Genomic DNA, 25,083 nt, shown 5'->3' on the forward strand with positions numbered 1-25,083 from the left:
ATATAAAACCAGTGTTCATAATGATAATGGCTAACATTTATATAGTGTTTCTTATATGATAGACGTTTTATAAGACTATGGATTAACTCACTTTTTATAAGAGTTCTGTGAAAGTTGGTCTCCACTTTATAGGTGAGAAAAACAAGGCACAAAGAAGTTAGTTTATTCAAGGCCACTTAGAAGGTGAAAGGCAGAACTGAGATTTGAAACCTGTGGTCTGGCATATTCTAAACAGATGGACTGTGCAGCCTTTCATATGCAATATAAATCAAATGGAGTCTTAAAATATCCGATGATTATAATAAAAGAAAAACTTATGGAAATGTTAGTAATAATAGTAAAATGTTATCTGATATTTAGTGTGTATCAGGCTGTGCAAAATAGCATACTGTATCAGCAGAAAAAATGATATGAAATTATCTACTTGTGATCAAAGTAACTCATGAAAAAGGATAAAGCAAGAGTTTCCAGCATCCAAGAAAATAATAAGTGTAATAAAAAAATATCTGAGTGGTCTCAAACCTCAAAGACAACATTCAATGATAAACTCTACTTGACCAACCATGTGAAAATCCATATGAAAAATAATTTCAATAATTTTATATACGTTTATCTTAATTTTACTTTTGGTTTAAACATATTCATGTTACATAAAAATTTCATTTTATTTTGAAATCCTTAGCTCATTACTGCCAATAGAAAATAATACAAAAATCTATGTATTATAAAAATTAACATATGATACTTAGCAAATTTTATTATTTAAACATCAAAGTACATCATTAATTATGTTCTCTTGCCAATTATTATATTTCCCAACTTTTAGGTACATTACAAATCACTACAGGTTCACCAATTTTGACATACATGTACAAAATACATGTTTTTTCAATTTTGTTTTATGAGGGTGTATTTGTTAAGGTAGGAGGATAAAGTGTATTTCACTTAACAGTATTTAAAACATTTAAATGTACAGGCAAAAGATGAGTTTTCATTTTATTGTTGCTACAGCCCTCACAAATGTTAGTGCCAGACTAAACAGCATAGAACCAATAAGAATTGTGAAATGAGTTGGGCACGTGGGAACTTACCTTAATCCCAGCTACTTGGGAACCTAGGGCAGGAGGATCACCACAAGTTTGAGTGTAGACCGGCAACTCAGGGAGACCTTGTCTCAAAATTAAAAAAAAATAAAAAGAGCTAAAGCTGTAACTCAGTGGTAGAACACTTGCTTAGCATGTGCAAGACCCTTGGTTCAATCCCTGGTACCAGACATATGTGCATGCGTGGCACACGCGCATGCCCGCGTGCACACACACACACACACACACACACACACAAAGAATCATGAGACAGAGAGAAAGGAGAGAATGCTAACTTCTGTACCACTTATAGAAAGGATCATTAAAATCATTTAAAGCCCAAATAGTGAGCTGCTTTTTTTTTAATCATCCTCAGTCTTTCAATGTTATCATTTTTTTTTCAAATAATAGGCATACTTTAGAAACTTTGAAATTTTTATCTGAAGAACAATATATTTTATTTTACTATATTTATTTATATCGTGTTAACATTAGGTAAATTATACAATATTTTTAAACAAAAATGGCTTATGTATTAACTTCATTTTTTGTGAAATTGTGTCCCCACCTTCCTCCTGAGTATAGATACCTGGGTCATGTTCCCCAAGGTTCTATAAAGCTGAGGCTATTTCTGGCTGAGATGCATTTTCATGTTTTCTTAACTTTGCTTTTCGTATTCTGTGTTCTTGTTTTTTTTTTTCCATGAGCAGCTATTATTCTTATAAAAATGTAAAAGTAAATGTGTATATGTGTGTTCATAGAAAAAAAATTAGACCAGCTTCTTTTACCAGGGAATAGTAATTATTTGACAGGTTGTTTAATTGGGGTTCCTGGCTCAATGATATCAGCCAGTGGCATCCTGTTAGGGTCTACCTGAGGTGATTTGCATCATCCTTACTGATTTGCATGGCACCATATGCTGCCCCGGCTGAATCTTTGCACAGTATGAAATAATTCCTTTTGACAGGATAACTGCTATTACAGCAGGTAGGCCAAACTGGGGGAAAAGAGTAATCAAATTAAGGAAACAGTAAGTAGACAATTACATGTCCCCACCACCAAATGCTGGCACTAATCTGTTCAGGATGTCTGTGGAGCATTTGGTTGGGAACAGCTTGAGGGCCACTTAGAACGTTACTGCATTGTAAACATGGGATACCTTCTGTAGGTACTTATTCAAAAACTGCTTAGGCCTTATTAATGATTTTAAGTCCTGATTTTTGCCATGTTTTGAAAAGTCAATGTTTTAATTCATGCCTCAAAATCTTAAGGTATAGCCCCAGGACCAAGAATGCGACCACAAATTGACTTTCCTGTGTAGCCTGATGTCCTTGTGCATTAGTTTAATAACTATTTTTTTTTTTAAATTTTAGTGTCAAAGGTTGTTGTTTAATCACCTGACAGAAAAATACAGTCACATAGTCTGGAATGTAATGCTCAGATGACCCTTCCTATCCTCCCACCTGATACTCCCCCCCCCCCCCCCCAGCTTTTTTCTTTGCAGTCAAACAGCAAACCATTTCAGTTGGTCTCAGGGTGGGAACAGATTTTACATACTTTTTCACAGAGTTCTGCAGAAGTGCGCTGTCCACAAGGCACTCACAACCCCTCTATGTTCCAAAGCCTCACCCTTCTCCAATGGCATCAAGAAGTTGATTCTTATATGCCCCAGAAAATTGCAGCTTCCCCCTACCCCTAGGGTATGACCCTGAACAGAGCTGAGACTCTAAGCCAAGCTGAAGCATCTGGAAGCGAGGGGGATGTGAGGGGTCAGAGTTCCAGTGGACAGCTCCTTTGGGAGGGAGCAAAGCTGCTTCAAAGGAGGCTGAGCAATTCTAAAGGATGCCATGGAGGTGGGGACACTTAATGTCTCCTGAAGTTCCAAGAAGAGATTCAGATAGTAATTGTGGGGTCTGATGGCTTTTTTTTTTTTTTAATAATAACCTAGGTCTTTAGAAACAGTCAATTAAAGTTTACCTGCTGGAGCATTTTGCAAAACAAATCGATATCTCATTTATTAAAAATTAAGAACCCATAAGCTTCAAATACATGAGTGAAAAAACAAAGAGGCAGTGTAGCAATGAAAGCTTGGGGGACTTGGGGGGAAAAACCACAACATACATTTCTAATTTTAAATATACCACAAAGTCCAGGCATTGTCACCTTGCAGTACACGACATTAGCATAATCAAGTTTCCTTACTTTTAGTTTACGAGCTGTGACAGCAGTTAGGCTTGATTTGTATTCTGTTTCTTCTAAATCATGGACTCCAGCCCTGAAAGCAGAAAAGTAGTTAAAGAAGGAATTTACCGAAGCTGAAGAGAGTGGGAAGGTTACTAGTTTTCTTTGGAATAAAATAGGAAAGAGAAACATGGCAAAGTGGAGATTTTTCTTACTGAACTTTCCATTTGTGAATTCAAACTGGGTTTCTGCACCCAAGAAAGCTCCCCAGAATACAGTCCCCTTCCCATCCTTACACCATAACTTTAAAAGCAATCATCTATTGACATTTCAAATGCTAATGCATGCTGCACAGCTAAATCACTGATTGGTTCATCAGATCAATACCTTCAGCCATAGGTTCTCACACTTGCCTGTGCATTTGAATTACCCTGATGTGTTTTTAAAAACAATGATGTCTTGGACTGACTCCACAAGATTCTGATGTAATTGATACATGGTGCAGCCTGGACATTAGGATTTTTAAATTCCCCAAGTGATTTTGATGAGCAGACAAGTTGAGACACACAGCTGTAAGCGAGTGGTTCTCAAAGGGTGGTCCTTTGACCAGTAGCATCGGTATTGCTTGCAAACTTGTTACAAAGCCAAACTCTCTGGCCCTGCCCCAGACAGACTGATTCAGAAACCCAGGGAGTGGGCCCAACAATCTGTGTTTTAACAAGTCCTCCAGTTGGTTCTGAGACAGGCTCAAGTTTGAGAGAAATTGCTTTAGAATTTAGTTTGAGAACAAAAGCTTTAGAATTTAGTTTGAGAGAAAAAGCTTTAAAAACCCACAGAGAGTATGTCAACACCATTTATGAAGCTGCTCTTCATCTCCCAAATTGGTATCTTTTTCAGGGAGCAACTACAATGGAAAGACAATGGGCTTTGGAGTCAGGCCAGACCTGGGTTTGAATCCTAGTTCCATCATTTATGAGCTGGGTGAGCTTAGACAAACATGCATTATAACTTTTTGAAGCTTCAGTCTCCTCATCTCTGAAATAGTGAAAATCTTATCTAGCCCACAATGCTATTATGAAAATATATGAGATAATAGTATCTAGAATGGACTCAGAATACCTTTAATTAGATCTTTCTCCCTCCTATTCCAAGCAACAGAGAAAAGTAGCAGAATCCCTATATGAGTTCAGAGTCTTCACTTTCTTGTCAGATCATAAACACTCTTTTCTACTCTCTTTGATAGCATCATTAATTTTTACTTGAATTAGCAGCATGACATCAGACTTTATGATGTGGTGAATCCCATGAACTAGGCACAGGACCAGGCTGTGGCTATTGGGCCAATAAGAGAAAGTCCAACCATAGTCTCATCAATTATGAGGAATAGAAAGCAAGGTCAGGCCCAGGCAGACCCCTTTTCAGTGGCAAATTTATTCTCAGAGGCACCAGAGTTCTTAGAAGTAGTTACCTATCTTGGACAAATTGCATAGTTTATTCCAATAATTTCTTGATTCTGACCTGTATTAAGAATTTGCATTTATCAGGGACTCAATTGACCACACCTGCTTAAAGAAAAGGCATCCAAGTCCACTCCAGGACAAATGCATCCATGTAGTATAATGCTTGATAATAGCAGTATCAACAATTAACATCAGAATAGATCATTACTGTTTAACCTCATCATCTCTGCAACTCTATTTCATTCTCTCAAAAACTCAGTAAAGGAGGCATAATTTTTATTGTCATTTTACCAATGAGAAAGCAGAAGCTCAGAAAGGTTAAGTTGGTTGACTTGTCCAGGGTCATACAACTAGGGGAGTGGTCTTCTTGACCCCTTTCCCACAATCTTTTATTATAATTGACCTCCGGCTATCATAATGGTAATGGTAATAAACCATAACAATATAAGAATACAGAGTCCCCTGTGAAATGTATAGAATTGGCTCCTAGAAGACAGGTGCTCTGAGATTTATGCACAAACAGATGGATCCAGAATGACTAATACTAACTCCCTAGTCTCTACCTACTGCTCTCTCTGTCGTCCCCCTCCCCACAGTGGTTTCAATATTCTTAGCTGCTAGCATGATGTGGTTTTCATGAGAATATCTAATCGTGTTTTCCAATTTTAGAGCACTCACTTCCTCATAAAACTAAAAATAGAACTACCCTAAGATCCAGCTATATCACCTCTGAGTGTTTATCTGAGGAAAAGGAAGTCAGTATGCAAAACAGACACCTGCATACCCTTGTTTATTGTGTCACTATTCACCAAGATATGGAGTCAGCCTGGGTGCCCATCAACAGACAAATAGATAAAGAATACATAGCATATAAACAAAATGTAGCATTACTAAGCTATCAAGAAGAATGAAATCATGCAATAAAATGGATGGAACTGGAAGATATCATGTTAAGTGAAATGAGCGAGATACAGAAGCGTGTATCACATGTCTTCCCTCTTATGTGACGACTAAAAAAAGAAAAAGAAAAAAATTGAACTCAAAGCCAAATAGAAGAAATATCATTAAGGGTGAGAGGGGAACAAGAAGAAGGGGAAAGATGAGAGGCAGGAGAGAATTGAAGGGAAGGTGGACATGATCAAAGCATGTATAGTAAAACCCATTAATTTGTACACTTAATATGTGTTAATAAAAGATCCATAAAAATATAAAAGTAATTGCCTAAAAATGAAGAGAGTAATGTGCTCTGAATCTACCAGATGTCCTAGAGCCAAGCTTGTGTTGTAGGACCAGCAGGAGCAGTGTCACCAGGGAGCAATGTAGACTCTCAGTATTTACCCCAGACCTTCAAATCAGAGTTCAGCATTAAACAAGATGCCAGGCAATTATTCCATATCTCTGCAGCTCCTGAGAAGCTCCTAGAAATGCCAATAACGCTGGTCTGAAGATTATACTTGGGTACTAGAGTTCTAGAACCCTGCCAGCACAGTCAGTCAGCTTCAGTGCTGTGGCAGAGCCCAGCATGCTGATTTCTAAACTGTGACCTACACTGAGTCCTCCTAGTAGCCCCTTCCACCTGAGGAAAGGTGGGAGGTCAGAGGAGGCTCTTTGAATCACTCTGGGCTCCATGGCTTCAAAAGGGGTACCCTGAGCTTCAAAGTGGAAGTCTCTTGCTCATCTCAATGTGGCAGTTGACTCTAGGTGTCCCTCTATAAACATGTCAGGACAGAGAAATTGCTGGCATAAGGTCGGTCTCCAGTGGATCATATGTCATTCAAGAGGGTGGCTCAAAGGAGCTAGGTATGTAGCTAAGTGGTAGAGTCCATATTTAGCATGCACAAGGCCCTCATTTCAAACCCCAGTATTAGGGGGAAAAGTGGCTTTAGAGTCACATCAGGTAAATAAAAGCACATTTTATAAAAGGTTTTATGGAATATCTATCTGGAGATGACTGTCTTCTCCTGCTTTTTATTGTTTATTTTTATTTATTTATTTTATTTTTTTGTGGTGCTGGGGATTGACCCCAGGGCCTTGGGCATGTGAGGCAAGCACTCTACCAACTGAGCTATATCCCCAGCCCTTTTCTCCTACTTTTTAATAAAATGCCCTTTCCTCTTTGTGCAGATGAGCCACACTGCCTTATCTGTCAGTCTTGCCTCTTTCCCAGTGATCTTATAGCACTGACTTGGCCCGTGCAGCTCTGTGTTGTCCCTCATACCTGTGCTCCTGACAGAGTCTAGTATGTGGTGTTTGAGTTTTGCTGAACTGATCCACGTGTGCCTGAATGTCCATCCAAGCAGCAAAGACCCATTTTCCTGTTGCTCCTTTGACCCTGGGAGCAAAAAAAGGAAATATAGAAGCACTTGAAGGTCTCATGTTCTTTGGATGAACTAACTTATCCAAAGCACAACTTCTAATTATTACACCATGTCAAAATCTACTACCATGGAACCAAATTCTTCTACTATGGAACTTTCCCAGCTCAGGAAAGAGTATCAACATCCATGTTGGCTCTTCAAGCTGAAATCCCAGGTATGACTAATTATTGAATTCCTCCTTAGATCAAGCCCACATCCAGTGCATCAGCAAGCCTGTCAGCATTTCATCCAGAAAACCTTGCAAAAGTGCACACTTCTCTTCCTGTCAATCACTACTGCCCTGATCCATCATGTCTAGGCTGCAACTGCTCCCTCACCAATCTCCCTTCTACTGGTCTTAAGTTCCACAAAGAGGCCAGATCTTTAAAAAAAAAAAAAAAAAAAAGTTTCTCAGATTATTGTTGCAAGTTTCCCTTCCCCATTTCAAAATATCCGATGGCTTTTGGAGAAAATCCATCATGGACTTTGGTTTTGTCCTCATCTCTTTCTTAGTTTTTTTTTTTTTTTTCTCTTAATCTATCTCCTTCTTTCTACTCTAGCCACATAGGCATATCTGGCCTATGGGTGTCCTTGCTGCCTCTTCTTTCCATCTGGGGCACTTTTTCCTTAGAGGATCACACTATTTCCTTTCCCTGCTCAAATCTAAATTCAAGGTCTTGTCCACAGGGAGGGCCTCCCTTGGTATACTATCTGAAGCAAGTTCTCACAGAAACCCAATAATACTATACTGTCCTCTAGGCCTGTCACTGTCTAAATTACCTTGTTAACCTTTTTATTTGTTCCTGTTTGTATCAACACTGGACTATAAGCTCTTGAGAGCAATTACAATTTTGTTCATGTAAACTTGTTTTTCATAAATTGAAAAAAGAAAGCAGTGCCAGGAGATATAAACAATGCCACCTCCATTTCTGTATTAATTTTTTATAGTATTTACAGTAACACAGAATGTCAAAACTATCTGTGTGGGTTGGAGAATACCATATGTAAGGAGCCTTCCTTGGGCAATGCTGGGATCAACTATAACTCCAGAGAGCTGGGCCACCAGCTGCCGCCACAGGGATGAATCACAGCTATCTTGGCTCGGGACCCAAGGAGCAAAACTCAAATGGAATGTCCTACTGATGATGAGTCAGCAGTGTCGTGTGAAAAGGAGTAGATGAAGCTGAATCAACAAATCACTGATTTGCCCTCCAAAAGAAAATATTTCCTACTTGGTTTCAAACTTCCAATTGGGTACGCTTCACCCAAGTTCAGAGCTAACATTGCATGCAGACAGGCTGATCTGTATATCTTCTGTAGGCTGATCCACATGGGAACTCTACACTCTCACTTCAGAGCAAAATAGTTGTATAGCATGTCTCAGACTATGCCAAGTGTTGTCTAACTACTAAAGAATGACCAAAGAAGAAGAAAAGTCAAAAAAGACAACAACCTAAGAAATATACTTTGCAAATAGTGTCCTCTCTATCTTCTTCATGAGTTCTTTCCCTTTACCTGTCCCCAGTGTCTATGTTCCCACAGATTTTCATTTACACTCATCCACATTTATGGTCTAGGATAACTAAAATATTAATTCCTCTGTCTCCAACAAGATCTCTTTCCTGAGCTTCAGTCATTCATCTCCATCTGTTAGATAGAAATTAAAACCAATAGACTTGCAAGGCCTGGTGGCCTAAGTCTGTAATCCCAGCTACTTGGAAGGCTGAGGCAGAAAGGTGGCAAGTTCAAAGCCAGTTTCAGCAAGTTAGTGAGACCCTGTCTCATAATAAAAAGGACTGGAGATGTAACTCAGTGGTGGAGCACCCCTGGGAGTAATCTCCAGTACTGCAAAAGAAAAAAAAGATTGGTATACAATGGAGTTCACATCTTGAAGAGTAAAATTTCACACATTTGACTATGTATACAGCCAAAAAATTAGCACCATAATCAAGATAGGAACATATCACTTCCAAAAGTTTCCTGTGCCTCTTTGTAATTCCTTCTCTTTCTCTTTTACATTCCCAGGCAAACACGATCTGCTTCTACTATTGATTATATTTCATGTTCTAGAATTCATATGAAGGAGCTCATTCAGTTTATTCTCTTTATTTTCTGGCTTCTTTCAGTGACCATAAGTGTTTTGAGTCACACCCATGCTGTTATGGGTACATTCACTTTTATTTCTGAGTAGTAGTCCGTTGTATGAATATAGTACAGTATTTTTTTATCCAGTTACCTGTTAGTGGACATTAAAGTGATTTTTAGTTTATGGTTATTACAAACAATGCTGTTATAAAATTTGTGTACACATCTTTTTAGAGTTTCATTTTTCTTGCATAAATGCCTAGATATGGAATGTTTAACTTTAAATTTTTTTTTTTTACTTGTAGATGGACACAATACCTCCATTTATTTATTTTTATGTGGTGCTGGGATCAAACCCAGTGCCTCACACATGCAAAGCAAGCACTCTACCACTGAGCTAAGGCTCCAGCCCCCTGGAATATTTAACTTTTTTTTAAGAGAGAGAGAGAGAGAGAATTTTTTAATATTTATTTTTTTAGTTTTCGATGGACACATCTTTATTTTATTTGTATGTGGTGCTGAGGATCAAACCCAGGGCCCCATTCAAGACAGACGAGTGCAATACCACTTGAGCCACATCCCCAGCCTCCTTACCAAACTTTTAAGGTCATTCTTCTTATTTTTAGCCATTAGGGTGTATTTCTTGAGATTGGGATGTGATTACAACCTCACTGATTCATTGCAATCTCTTGCCCTCAGCTTTCTTCTTCCATACCTTGACTGAACACTATAAGACTCTACACAGGTCTGTGATGTCTTCCCACATTTCTTACCACCCAAAGAAACTCATCTCCCACAGACCGTGCCACTTGACAGTGCCACATAACAGATATACCTGGTCGGTGTGTTCTAGCTTGTCCTATCTTAAAAAGGAGGAAGAAAAGAGAAGAAGGAGGGGAAAAAAAAACTCCACAGCATTGCCTGAAATCCATTGAAATTCACAACAAATGTTATTAAAAGTTTCACTTCCTTAAGGAACAGTGAATTATGTCACAATTCAGACTGAGGTTTAAAACAAGCTTCTCTTTCAGATAGTTTTTCTTTTTTTCATAATTTCTCCCTTTCGTGAAAGTGCCATTTACAGAGAAATATGACATTCCTATTTCAGAGAAATAAACCAAAAGAGGGCACTAGCAGGAGATGATTGCAAATGATGTGTCCATTAAGAATTTCCATTCTTTTCAAGTTTCAGGTTTACAACTTAAGCACTTATAACCCTGGGGAAAAAAGAATTCTAGGGTTGCTCAACCACAGTTTATGGTAAGAAGCAGGACTGTTTCCTGGATGCCCCCAGGTACCTTTACAAAAGCCTGGTAGCTGGAGGACCACTTACTGCCATTCCCTATCAGGACTGAAACACAAGCTGAATAAGTGAAGGAAGGGAGATGGAGCGGAATAAAGGAGATTAGTTTGCATTATTCTCCCCTTGTGTTCATCTTTCCTTTTGCCTAGTCAGGTATCAGTAGAAGATGATATTTTAACTGTTTCTTCTCTAAAATAAAAAAAGAAATCATGTCTGTGTAATGTGCCCATCTCAGACTTCACCAGCCAGTAAGCACAGATAGGGTTTTGAAGCCCAAATCTCAGAGTTTTCTGTTTAGCTGCACACTCTGACCCACTTTACCCCCCAGGGCAGTTGGTCTTGTTTCGATTCATTTCTTTTGCTTTCCACTCTTGTTCTCCTGTAGTTCTTGGAGCCTCTGCAGCCCCGCCCTGATATTCCCAAGGAGAGGCAGTTCTGATTGTAGAATGCAGCTCCAGTCCACGGGTTGTTGCCAGGATCCTGCAGGAATTGAAAGCCAGCTGTTCTTGATGTCACTGAAACAGGAACCCTGCCTCAAGCCTGGATGCCAGGGATCCTTATTATCATTCTTGCAAAGTCAGGAAAAGAGGGTGCAGTCTGTATGGTGGAGAGTGGAAGGCAGGAAGCTTCCTGTAGAAACTCAATTTAAGCCTCAGCAGTAAGTGATACAACTTTTTCCTCCTGCCCAGGTGGTGGGGGTGAGCCAGGATCAGTAGCCCACAGGCTAGCCATTCCTCAGAGTCAGGAGCTGCAGCACTGAAGGTAGGAATCTGCTCATCTCCAACTGTGTGCATCAGCAACCCTTAAGTGAGGTGTACCTAGCATGCTGCCCTCCACCTGCTTAGGGCAACACTTTTGAAGCATAAGGGAGAAACTGTTTTCATTTTCAGCTTGGAAAGGGAGTATGATTCTCAGAGCAAGACTGCTTGAGAAGCCCTGAAATGTTTAGAGATTACACTTTTAATGCCAGTGTAGCTGCACGTGGCGGACAGAGATGGTAGCAAATTCTTTGGCAAGCTTCCCATGGAGTTGTGGGGCCTATCTGACCACCCTGCAAATTGCAGCCAGACTGGCCTGTGAGCACTGAACCAATACAGAGTGATGGAAGTGAATTTAGGTAGCACTTGGGCCTGACCTTCAAGAGGACTGGTAGCCACTACTTGGCTTCTAGAAGCGCTGTGCTGCTGCATGAGAAGTCTGGCTACTGTCCTGCTGGAGAAACCATACAGAGAGGCTTGAAACTACGTGCTGAGGAAGAGGCCCCAGCTGAGTCCAGCCTTCTGGCCATCTCTGCCAAGGATCCCAGGTCCTTTGGAGCCTGCAGCCCAGCCCAGCCACCAGCTTCATACCTCTGAGTGACCTGTTGGTTCTACATGAAGTAGTAGAATCAGTTCTTGTTCTGTACAAAGTGTTTTATTGTTGTTTGACTTCACTATGGTTTACCAGTTATATAGCAACAGACTCTTGAAGCCTGAGTAAGGACAAATTCTACAGCAGCCTCCAGGCTGTGTTGGGAATTCCTGTTCTCTTTCAGGACCTCAGCCCTTCTCCTTGTCTGACCCTCCTCACTGGACTCCTTCCCCTTCTGTTCAGATCATCTGGAACCTGGGGAGTATAGTTTCCATGGGTCCAACTAGGCTTATTACCTGAGTTTTCTCTATTAGATACAATCACTACACAGGAAGGGATACATTGAAATTATGGAACACCATTCTCTGCCCATCCAGGACACACTGTGACATGAAATTTACTAGTTGCTATGACTGTTATTTTAAAGTTAAAAAAAAAAAGATTACAGATAAGGACTAAGCAGGAGGAAAAAGTAAACCTATTCAAAAATTTTCTTCTTACAATTGGAGAGGAAAGACAAATTCAAGGCATAGTGCATGGATAATTATGGTACTTTAATTCTTCCTTATTTTTTTTCTTTGTTCATTGCTTTCTCTTCCCCAGTGACCGTGCCCTAAACGCCGTGCTGCATTTTGAGAATACAAATTCAAAAGTTCCCATTATTAGTGTCTGTTAGAGCTATTTTCTCTTTCTTTTACCCTGCTAAAATTAGCATTCCTAGCTGGGATCTGTAGTTAACTCAGTACAGAGCTCCAGCTCTAAGTTAGATGCCAAGAACACCTTTTCAGACTGGTTCCCAGGGAGTACATTGATGTACTATGCTGGGGGCATCAATATGATGTTCAGTGGAGCATAGTTGTTTCTATTCTAAGGGACACGTTTGACTGTTTATAGAGCGGCAAGAAACAGCCCAATCTTCACCTGCTGACAAAATGAATGTGGGTGAGACGCTTTCAGATTCACGGCACTGACGTTTGTGAGCAGTGATCAGCTGAGTTTAAGGGTGGCTTGCAGCAAGCAGAAGCTTACTGGATCTCAGATCCCAAGATGCCCTTTTTATTTGATTCAAGCTCAAAAAGAGAACTTTTCTTAGCTGGGTAAAAACAAGAAGGGTTTAGGAATTTAATGTGTCAAGGTTACTATGTCCCATTTAGCAAGAAGTCATTCATTATTTTCTTATCGTCTCACATCAAATGGTAGGATATTTGCCAACAAACCAAAAAGATAGCAAACTGGACTGAGGAAGAATCAAATAGATTAGTTAGGATTTGTTTTAAGGAATAGAAAAATTAGGACTGCCTTATGGTTTATACTCCAAACTGAACACTTTGAGAGTGAAAGAAGGTGCCTTAGGGCAATGGGAATAAACTTGAACAGTCCTGGCCAAACAGGTAGGTATGTTTCCACCCTTGTATCCCACCTCAAACTGACTTAAGCTATGAAGGAGATTCACTGGTCCACAGAACAAAAAGTCCAGAGGCTAGGCAGGCCTGGAAACAGACTCAACAGGTGACTTCTAATGTCTTCACTCTGCCTTCCAGGTGGTCACTTCATCCTAAGTCTGCCTCATCTTGTGATCGTAGGATAGTTGGCAGTAGCAACTGGATTCCTTTTTCATTCAGCAACAGGAAGAACCCTCTGTCCCAGCATTCCAAGCAAGATTTGCTGGGCTCAGACACTTAGGTTACATGCCCACTGTTATGTAACTGACACAGCCAAGGAAATGAAATGCCTTGATTGGTTTCCACCCTTAAGGACCCCTGTTGAAGCTATGAGTGGGGTCAGTTTCACACAATTTGGAGATGAGTGGCTTTTTTCCCCATTACAATATAGGTAATGTTAAAAAGGAAGAAAAAAAAAAAGGAGGGGGAGGCTGTGTTAAGACTTGGTAGATAACCAACAAAGGTCTGACCTATCAAAACAAACCTTAAATTTAATAAAATGACTTCCTTTATGTTGTAGTAGTTAAGAGGGGGACTCTGGTGTAAAATTTCCTATGTGTAAATAGAGGTTTTCATCTCAGACAAACTGTTTAACCTAAGTCCTACTTTCCCAGTCTGGGAAATGAGGATAATAATAGGAACTGCCTTATAGGGTTGTTATAAGGTTACATGAGATAATATGTGTAATGTGTTTACGACAGTGTTTGGTACATAATAAATGCTTAATAAAGGTCAGACTCTTGATGGCTGAACACAGGAAGGCTCATAGGAAGAAGAATGAGAAATCCAGGTGCTGAGAGGGTGTACACCCCAGCTCCACAGAATGGAAGCTCTTGGGTCCCTTGAAACTTCACCTTGGGTACCTCTTCTTCTGGCTGCTTATTCTCATCTTTTAAAATATTTTTTTTTATAACTAACGGGTAGATTAAGTACACTTTCCTGAGTTCTGAGAACTACTTTAGCGAATTAACAGAACTTGAGGAAGGGTTCATGGGAACCCCAGTTTGTAGCTAGTGGGTCAGAAGTTCCAGAGCCCTAGATTTGTGCCTGAAGCTGAAGTGGGTACAATATGAAGGACTGAGCTTGTGGAATGTGACACTATCTCCAGGTAGATAGTGTCAAAACTGAATCAAGCTAGAGGATGCTCCGTTGGGGTCCACTTCAGCATTGTTTACTTGCTGGTGAGGAGAAATCCCCATAAATCTTGAGGTCACGGAATCTTCTGTGAGAGAGCAGAATAAAAAGCAGACTGTCTCCCCCCCCATACACAAGATGTTCAAGGAAATTTGTTTAAAAATAATAAGTTATCAGCAGCAAGGAAATTCATTTACTTGGTTGAGAAAGAAATAATGAAGAGAGGAGCTGGAGGAAGGGCCTGGGTAAGGACTCTATCAGGGAGAGCAGAATGTTCCCAAATAAGAGATGAGTCGAGTCTCAGAAAATTTAATAGTTTCCATCCAAGGTGAGTCTGTCATTCTTAAACATCACCACAATCTCACTTAGGGGACTTTTTCAATGTTTCATGGTCAAGAAATTCTCCCTTATATTCAAGATAAATCCCCATGGTTGTCACATAAGCCCGTTTTATGTCTTCACACAGGATAAAACATGGGTAAAGGTTTTAGAGACATGGAAAGCGAAGATGGAGCTTTAGAGATGCTGCAGAGGAAAAGTGACAAGGCTTAGTGACATCCATTTCTTAGTGACAGGAGAAAAGGGTAGTGTCAGATGCAGGCCTGTGATAGTGTGCATGAAAGACGAGGGAGACAATGGTATCTCTGACAGAGAGGGAGAAGGGAGAAGTTGGTCTGTTAGATAAGGAGTTGGATTTATAAATATAAGGTGGTAGCATTACCACAGCTTTGAGAATAAAATCAAAATGGTGCCAGAACAGGAAAGAAGACATTTTCTCTTCTCTGTCCTCTCATAGATAAGTAGGAAGCTAAAAAGAGAGAAGACAGGAGAATGTTGCAAACATTAATTTCTGGCAACCTGAACACATTCTGGAAAGTTTACTCATTACAAACATAAAAACAGGGATAGTATCTAGTCCTACTCTTTGGTGCCACTGTGGGAGGGGGCGTGGTAGGTGGTGATTGGATGTTCTTTGCTTGTCAGGGGCTTTTGTAACAGAAGTGGTGCTTCTTTGCTTCTGCTGTCATTGAAATGAGCCCTCTGCCTTATAAATGCATCTAAACCATTCACAACGATCACATAGGCACTGTGAGTTTAGTTTTTGCTTTTTTCTCTTCCTGTATGATTTTTCCACAGAAGTATATTTGGGTAGACTCTTATATTTATATATACACACATGAAGATGTAAGTATATAAGAATATATAGTACCTGGCATTACTGGCATGCATCACCACACCCAGCTATCTGAGGTTTTATAAGTACTTAATTTTGCTCACTATACACAAAATACTTGATAATCTTTTTGCTTGGGAAATAACACAAAATAAGCGTTTGCCTCTGAAGTTTGCACTTTAATCTTGGAGGTACACATATCTAGCTCTATCTTTGGTATAAAATTAAAAATCCTAAAAAGGACTGTATTCCACCAAAAAGAATATGAAAAGAATTTGTATTTTTTTACTTGTGAATTTGCTCTCCCAATACACTGTCTTATCTCCATTATCCAAATAATGGCAAATAACATGCTTTTTTTTTTTGCAATAGTAGTTGTTCAAAATATAATTGAAAATGAATGAATGAATCCATTTTCCTTTAGAAAATGAGTTCAGAGACCCAAGTTTGTTCATAAGTAGCACTGAAATATTACGTACATTACTGTAAAGTTATAGACACTATGAAGTTACATTTTGTATTTTAAACTCTATCTTCCCCTAATTTATTAACAGGTTTAAGAATTTAATTCTTGCTTAACTACTTGACCTATTACTGTCCGCTAGTCTCAATTATTTAACAGCTTAAACTGACACTTAATAAGTATGTAAATGGAAAGCACCCCAACGTAATACAGGTATCTTCCTGAGTGCCAATTATATGCCTCAACATTCCCTTCAATTTGAATGTGTTAGTAAGAATCTAATTACACTGGTTTATAGCTGATGGAATTACAGAAGGAGAAGATTTCTCTCCTACATACTTATTAGACCTCAATAAGTGTTCCTTTGCAATCTGTTGCTATTCAATTACCAAGTAATAACTGTCTTAATGAATCTAATTGAAATGCTTATTTCAGACTCCTATCACACCAAAAAAGAGGCTTTACTTGGAGTGCTTCTACTGAATGGGGCCTGACTTGTTTATACAGAAAGAAGGGACTTCACTGGGAAGATGGTCACATTTTTAAAAGCCAGGCAGAATATCAAAGGTATCCATGTATCACAAAACCTAAGCTCCTCCCTATGACCTTGCTGCTCTAGCACATGCCAACATGAACTCCCAGGCGATTGGTCCACCTGCATTTTCCACTCAAAATGAGAAGCCTCTGTTTAACTTTCCTTAATGAACACAAAATAATAATTACTATATGCATAGGGTGTTTACTAGTAGCCATTATTTTATTCTCCACAAACCCCCTAAGGTAGGTATGTATTATTGTTCCCATTTAACAGATTTGGAAACAATATTATTTATTTTTAAAAGAAGAGCAAATTCAGATAAATTATGTTAATAAATGAAAGAGATCATGATGCCATAGGCCAGCTGGCTCTTGAGAATACTTCTAGGTATATAAACTAATTGCAAAAGCCAAGTCGTGAAAGGAATGTTAGTGTTTAGTTGATGCAACTTCTTATTACTTGAGAATTGAGGCTTCAGATTTGCAAAGCAAACAAAACATCAAAACCCCTTCAGCAAGAGCATTCTGCAATACTCTCGGGACCCTAACCCTTTTATAACTCTTGTTTGGATCAACAACTGGGTCGTAAAACTCATTCATCTAAAGGTCAAGAGACCATTTGCTTGAAAGAATATATAGGATGGCAGCTCAAAATGGGTGCTGTTTATTTTCTTAAAGAAGAAATTAAAAACTTTATTGGCTCCAACATAAAAATGGAGTTGATTCAAGGAAGGGCAAAGCACTTTGATAATGCACAAATTTTATGCAGATTTGGTATGTAAAATCACTTTTAAAAATCACTCTGGTCACAAAACAGCTGACACAGATGAGCTAAGATTTAGCTGTGCATGATGTGATCCTTCTCCAGTTGTTTCCTCATCATTATGACGATGGTCAAATGCCAGGTCCACATTTGGGATACACATGGCATGGATGTTCTTTCCCTCCAAAAACGATGATGGTGATGAGGTCAGATGACACTCTGGTGATTTCAAGGATGCCTGATGAACACTCTCTCTGTGGAATTCATAAGGATTTCAGGTGAAAAGAAATGAACTGACAAGAATAAAAACAACACTTCATACAAATTACCAAGGCATGTCAAAGAGTCACCTTCTGACTTATTCCTAGCCATTGGTCATCTCAACAGAGGCTGATTTCATTGCTCTGAACAGCCAGGCCTATTCCTGCCTCATGCTGTCATCTGAGCTACACTCTTTTCATTTGAAACTCTGATGTTATGTCTAGGTTCAGGTGCTTAAGACTCTTTGTGCATTTACTCAAAAACAGTATCTAAGGAGCAGTTGTTCTTGTGTTTACCACTTAACACAGTACCAAAATTCCAAAACTGCTAATGGTCTACACGACTTTTCTGTGGAAAGAAAACAACAGAATAGAAGTGAGTTCTTTATCCTCCTGAGAATCCCTGAGTCTGCAGCCAGTCAAGTCAATAGATTTTTGAGTTCCATGAGTGTTCCAATCACTGAACTGAGTTCCCTGCCTCAAGGACTTACAGCCTAGAGAAATGCAGCCTATCATTTCTTGAAAACTCCCAGAAATGCCCTTATAAAGATGTGAGGAATTTGAAGTGGAAGTTGGAAACACACAATGGAGAAATAAGAGTTGCTTAATCCTTTCTAAACAGCAACCATTTAAGCACAGGGTTCTTAAAGGCATCCAGAAGGCAGGGACAAATTCCATGCAGACAGAGTGGTTAATAGAACAAAAATAAAAATGGACAAGAGCTTTTTAAGTCTCAAATTAATTTTTAAAAATATCACTACTTAAATGTACAGGAGAATCACATAAATTTGAAATCTTTAATTTGAAATTTAAAAAAAATTAAGGTGAAATTGTGTAAGTATATACTATAGTTATAAGCAGTAAGTTTAGTAAAGTATATGGAATTGTTTTCCAAAAGGGAATAGGTTACATAGCATTTTTAAAACATATACTATATGTAATATTCTTATTGGATTTTTTTTTCCAAAATGATGGGTAGTTTGTCTTGAACTTTTGCAAAAATTATTTATTCATTAAATCATGACTATGTTTCTTTTTCTTTTGTTTTACTTTTCCCTTTTGGTACTAGGAATTGAACTTAGGAACACTTGGCCACGGAGCTATATCCCCATCTCTTTTTATTTTATATTTCGAGTCAGGGTCTCTCCAAGTTGCCCAAGCTGACCTTGAACTTGTGATAATCCTGCCTCAGGCTCTCAAGTGTCAGGGAGAATGTCACTTAGGCAATACTATTTTGAAACTTATCTTCTATCTTAGAAAAACTGTCATTCTACAATCACTCTGATCCAGAACAACGGTCAACCTGACCTAAAGTCCAGACCGTACCCTTTAAGGAGCTTGGTTATCTGGAACTGAAATCTTGAGAAACACCCTGTGTGACATGGAATAGTAATGACCACAAAGAATGACTGTGGGTGAGAACCACAAGAACTCCTCCCTGACAATCCCTAGGAATAGCCAAGCCACAAAAATTCCCCACCCTTGGCTCCCCTATAACTTCTTTAGGCTGTAAGTAGAAGACAGGCTTCAGTCTCCCTGGGCCTCCTCTCCTCAGGTTTCTCCTGAACAAACCTGTGTACTGTTGAGCCACCTATCCTGTCTCCCTCATCATTTCCTTCATTTTGTTCCTTCCTTACGTTTTGCTACCTGGGACTGGTCTTCAAGGTTCCCACCATGGGCAGCCCCTTCTGGCCACCCCTTAACCTGGACTTGGTTTTTCTTTCCCTCTCATTCTCCATCTCCTCCCTCTGGTGGTTCTAGTAAGGACCACTCATATTACTGGACTTCTCATCTACCACGGACACTGCCTATTGAGTGGGTGACTTCTTCTGATTCCTCTACTACTCTGGATTCTTGGAATCTCTGCCTCTGTTTCTCTCTCTATGGATACTCTTCCTCTGATAAATCCTAGCACTGGGTGAGAGAACCCCCATCACCGTAGGTGACAATGACATGATCACCTGTCATTTCCATCCTTCATTCCTGGAATGACCTAAGAGAAGCCAAGATTCTTGGAGAGATGCACCTTGGTTTCGACTTTGCTCTGTCAAAGTCCTTGGTGTTCCCCGCAATCTTTTTGTCCAGCATGAGCCAGGTCCTTCAAAACCTCCACAGGACACTCCCTTGGGGTGTCTCCTAAAACACATTCAGACACTAGTTCTCCAAAACACTAGGTCTCCTCTGAGGATAGGAATTGTATCTGGTTAGCAGTCAAGGCTCACATAGACATCCTCCATTACCAAAATCCTGCCTGCAATAATCCCATCAGAACCACAGCTGTCCTTCATCCTGACCCCAGTTGGAACTCTTAGGCCACTTCTACTGACAGAATCAAGCCAGACCCTAATTACCTACCTCCTGGCAGGAATGGAAAAATCGGCTTTAAATACAGTCAACTGTGAAAAGAGTAAAGAAATTAACCAAGGCACTGATTAAAAATTTTGTCCTCTTTCTCCCCTTCCTTTCAGAGGCTATGACTAATATACAACCTTAACCCTGAATCAAACAAAGGCAGACTTTAATCTTCATTTACATTTCATCTCCCAATCTGCCTCCGATGTCAGAAATAAACCCCTAAAAGCTGGAGGATGGACCACAGAACCCTCAGCACAAACTTGTAAAACTGGCCTTCAAGATCTATGACAATAGAGAAGAGGGACAAAAAACACAACTCATATGAAATCAGGCTAAATTCCAGATGTTGGCAGCCATACTCAGACAAGGGCCCCAAAGATCCTATAAACAGGGGTCCTCCAAGTCCCACTCCACACCTCCAGGTGCCTGCTTCAGGTGTGGCCAACAGAGACATTGGGCAAATGCCTGCTCTAGCCCTAAACCTTCCCTAGGTCATGTCCCCTCTGTAACCAAAGGGGACACTAGAAATGGGAAAGCGCACAGCGAGGCTCTCCTCTGACAATGGCTTCCAATTCCTACAGGTTCATGGACACAACAACAGACTGGCAAATATCCCTGGCTTGGCGATGTACAATCTGTCAATGGAGGACTGGCAGCCCCTGGGCTCATGGCACCTACCACCGTCTCTCTACCTGAGCCAGGGTAACATCTGGTAAGCCTCCCTCTCTCCTTTTAAATGGAAACTGGAGCAAGTTTTTCAGTATTTTCCAGAATTTTTTGGTCTCCTCCAAGCTCCCTCCACCTCTGTTGTTGGTGTTGATGGGAACTCTACCACCTCTAAACAAATGTGTCCTTTACTCTGTAACCTACTTAACACTCTGTTATCACGCTCCTTCCCAGTCATACCCCAATGCCCAACTCCTGTCCCCGGCAGGGACACCCTAACCAAATTCAATGCTTTCATTCATTTTAGCTTTCATTGTAGCCCACACTTCTCTGCCTCCTTTACCCTCTTGTGACGATTGGATGCTTTTCTTCCCCCTGCAACATTCTGTCAGTGCTCCTTGGTGAGAAATTGTAACACTCCCATTAAAATTTCCCTGCAAAATCTTGCCTCCTCCTTTCAACAATCCCAACACCCACCAGTCCCCAGGGCCTCAAAGGCCTCAAACCTATCATTATGCATCTTCTGGAGGCTAACACCCTTTGATCCACTGACTTCCCTCATAAAACCCCACTCCTGCCCATTAAAAAACCTGATGCTACTTTTCAACTAGTCCAGGACCTTTGCCTGACTAATCAGGCTATTGCCCCAATTCACCTATAGTCCCTAAACTTTATACCTTGCTCTCTCATGTTCCCCCACTGCAACTCGCTTCTCAGTCCTTGACCCCAAGGATGACTTCTTTACCATCCCATTGGACCTCACTTCTCAAAATCACCTGGACAAACCCCAATACCAATTTCTCCACCTAGCTAACCTGGGCAGTCCTTCCTCAGGGCTTTAGAGATAGCCCTCATTTGTTCAGCTAAGCCCTGTTGCATGACTTAGCTGATCTCAATCTCTGTCCCCTAGTCTCCTGTACTGTGTAGATGCTCTGCTCCTCTGCAGTCCCATGACCTTTCTGTCAAACACACTACCCTCCTTTGGCATTTTGTCAATACATTAGGATATCACACATATCTTCCTCATAAGATACGAGTGGCTCAAACCCAAGATACATATTTAGGGCTCACTCTCACCTCCCAATTCCCATTACTGGTAAACAACTCATTCAGGACCTCATAGTCCCCGCTACCAAATGTGATCTTCTCTCTATTCTGGGACTGGTGGATTATTTCTGCCTCTGGGTCCCTAACTTTAGTCTCCTTGTTCTTCTCTGGTAGCTTCTCTACTCTGACAACATTTCCAAATCCCTTGACACTTCTCTTCCTATTAAGACTCTTCTCTAAAAATCAAAACAGCCCTTTCCATAGTAAGTAATGATCACATTATACAATCGGAGACCCTAACTCTCCAAACCACCTCTCAACAAACTGAGTTAATACCTCTAAGCAACATAATCTAGATCATTGCTGACTCCTCCCCTTAGCCTGAATGTAAATTCTTAAACCTTCACACCTACCAGATTCCAATTGCAAAGCCTCAACCTTCTGATGCCCATATTGATCTCCAGCCCCACAGAGCTGCACCTATGGCTACCACCTTTCTTTTTTTATCAGGGATGGATACCCTCTGGCAAACATGGTGGTTACCGCAGCCACCTCCAGCTAAAGTGAGTTGTCTCCTATCACTCTATGGCTGCCTTGACGATGAGCAAGGAATCTTCTGTGGAAATAATACTTACATCTGTTTATCCACTGACTGAACAGGAACGTGTGGGTTGGCCTTCCTCACACTACCTATCCTACATTCCACTGTGGAGGGACCTGTATATGCTCTACTCAGACCAAAATGGCCTCTTCCTGCCATCCCTCTCCTGGTAGATCTGGGCATATCTTATAGCAGTCGGCACAGGAGTGAGAGGAGTAGGAGTACTGTCCAGAGAAGTGGCACATAGCCTTAGAGAAATTTCAACCCAACTATTTACCCTTCGAGACCAAATAGATTTCATTGGCGGTGGTCATCCTCCACAACAGATTAGGACTAGATCTCTTAACCACAGAAAAAGGAGGCATCTGCACCTTGCTACAAGAGGCCTGCTGCTTTTACACTAATGCGTCTGACCTGGTGAAGAATTAAGTGACCAAGCTACCAAAGTCCATCGATACTTGTCCTCCTGAAATATGGGATGCTTTTCTTCCTTGACTGTTTTCTTTTGGTTAGCCCTTTGCCTCTTCCCAGTTCTATTTATAATTATTGGCCTTGCCCTTAGATCCTCCCTGTTTTGGATATTCACTTATTTTTTACAGAAGACCATCAATGCCACTGCTGATGAGAAGGGCCAAAACATCCTCCTGCTTCATTCCATTAGAGCTGCTCAATACCAACACCTACAAGAGTACTCTGTCAACACCCTCCTCTCCCAGCAGGGAGTAGCTTAGGAGACACCAAAGCCCCTTCTCTCATTCCACCACCCCTCTATCATTTTTTTTAAAGGCAGGAATGTTAGAATTTGACTTAGGCAACACCATTTTGAAAGTTATCCTCCACCTTAGAACAACTGTCACACCTGGGTTACTGTTGAGCGGCCTCTCCTCTTTCCCTATTTACTTCCCTCATTCCTTTGTTTGGTTCTTCCTTACACCAAGTAGCTGGGATGAGAGGCATGAACCACCGTGCCAAGTTTATTTTTGTTTCTTCAAGGTGCAGGATATGAACAATCTTTGAGGTGTTTGCCTTACTTTATGAGTAACCAGTATACTCTAGTCTGAAATGCAAATCAGACAGTGATTCACCTGGCTTTATATATTTGTGTCTGCCGCAGGTTTGGTGCTCCTTCATCAGAGAGGACCACAAGCAACTCAAGCGCTGCCTCAGTCCTGGGGAATTTCACTTTGTCTTGTCCCATTCTCTTTTCCCTCCTGACCATAGCCACGGCTACCTCCTCCTCCCCGTTCTCTCTTGAATTTTCCTTTTAAACATCAAAATCAACCTTGAGACTTCCAGCATTTGCTCCAAACTGTTGTTTTGGATGGAGCTGAATCCACACACTTTTGATTTGAAGATCTTGAAAGTAAAGGAAATAATCCCTGGTTATTATGAAAGAGGACAGAGTGTACAGGGAGGCTCAGAGCACTGCAGGGAAGGACCTTTGTTTACACAACATGTATTTCCAGAGGATAAAACCAGGCATGAAACAAAGCCCTCCCTCTGCAGAGCACACATTCTGATTGGAGAGATCAAGTAAATAATACACCAACAAATAAAAGACTACTTGATAGTGGTGAGTATTACGAAAGGAACAAAATGTGATGGCAAGGCTTGGGAGTATACAATCATTTTAAGTAAGAAAGGATGTCTGTGAGAAGGTACCATTTTATTTGAGACTTTACAAACTTTAGATAAATTACCCAACCTTACTGACTTTTTCAAGGGTAAAATTCAGGAAAAAGTACTCGGATCTGAGTTTATTATAAGAACCAAGGAGAGGACAATATATGTGGAGCGTTTCAACAGATGGTAGCTGTTACTGCTGTCATTGGCAAAATACTGTGCCCCTTTAGGATTCATGTATGAAGCTGAGGACACACTCACAGTGGGATACTCTGAGTCAAGTTTAAAAGAGAATTTATAAAATTGTGGGCAGAGTGTAGGGAAACAGGAAGGGACGAGCAGTAACTGGAGTCTAGTAAAAGCAGAACTATGACCAGAAGGGAGAGGAGGATGTGGCTGTTAGCCTGTGGAGGTCGAGAAAGCTGCAGTGAGCAGCTGGACCAAGCTCACCCCTTCAGTCTTAGCCTTCAGAACTTGGAGGGTCCATTTGTGCAGGACTGGATTAGGCACTGTGGGGAATTACAAAGATGGGCTAGAGATGGAATCTGCCACCAGGAGGCTTGCCAGCCTCCTGCAATTGCCTATAAGCAATAACATGTACACACATAATTTGACGGCAATATAGAAAGTGATAAGGATTATAGGAGATGTTCAGATAAAGACTGAGGAGTTTTGCTGGGAGTGGCAGGTTACTTCTAGCCAACTGTGGGAGAGTGAATTATCCCAACCAAACACACCACTTTGGCATACTTCAAGTTTGTTTTTCAGAGAGACTGCAGATCTCTGCTGACACTGGAGTGGCTCTGAAAAAAAATAATGTCCTTTTGTAAAAAGAAATTTACATTTATTTACATCAGTAAAGTAGGTAGCAGAGGCTTTGGGCAGAATCTCCCTAGGGGCAGAGAAAAGCTCTTTTCACATAAAGAAGAGACTGGGGCCTGTTACCTGGCCCAGCCAGAGGTTGCCATAGGTGGTCTTTGGAGGGTTGCCACCTGGGAAACTTTGCATCCTAAGACAGCCCTAGCTCACCACAAAGCTCCTCTCTTAATCTTTTTCATTACTGTGGCCACCTCCCTGCTCTGGCAGCCTGAGCCCAATTGCTGGGTGTTATACAAGATATCTTATAAATTTCAACCATTTGGTCCTTTCTTTAAGTCTTATCTTTTGCACACGGCCTCTGTGCATAGGCATGCAATGAAT

At 40.5% G+C, this 25,083-nt stretch overlaps 1 protein-coding gene across 5 annotated transcripts in view; it reads left to right on the forward strand.

Moving 5' to 3' along the window:
• The window catches only part of LOC144377748 (uncharacterized), a 244,077-nt gene extending 219,263 nt beyond the window's left edge, over positions 1-24,814 (forward strand). For all 5 annotated transcript variants that reach the window (XR_013438791.1, XR_013438792.1, XM_078049653.1 and 2 more), the window contains 2 exons: positions 20,528-20,658; positions 23,375-24,814. Coding sequence is in view for 3 of the 5 variants with exons in the window: in XM_078049653.1 (XP_077905779.1) it covers positions 20,528-20,642 (115 nt within the window). In the remaining 2 variants the exon portion in view is untranslated. The remainder of the gene's footprint in view (positions 1-20,527; positions 20,659-23,374) is intronic.
• The last annotated feature ends 269 nt before the right edge of the window (positions 24,815-25,083 follow it).

This window comes from Ictidomys tridecemlineatus, chromosome 5 (assembly GCF_052094955.1).
Source record: "Ictidomys tridecemlineatus isolate mIctTri1 chromosome 5, mIctTri1.hap1, whole genome shotgun sequence".
Classification (NCBI taxonomy): domain Eukaryota; kingdom Metazoa; phylum Chordata; class Mammalia; order Rodentia; family Sciuridae; genus Ictidomys; species Ictidomys tridecemlineatus.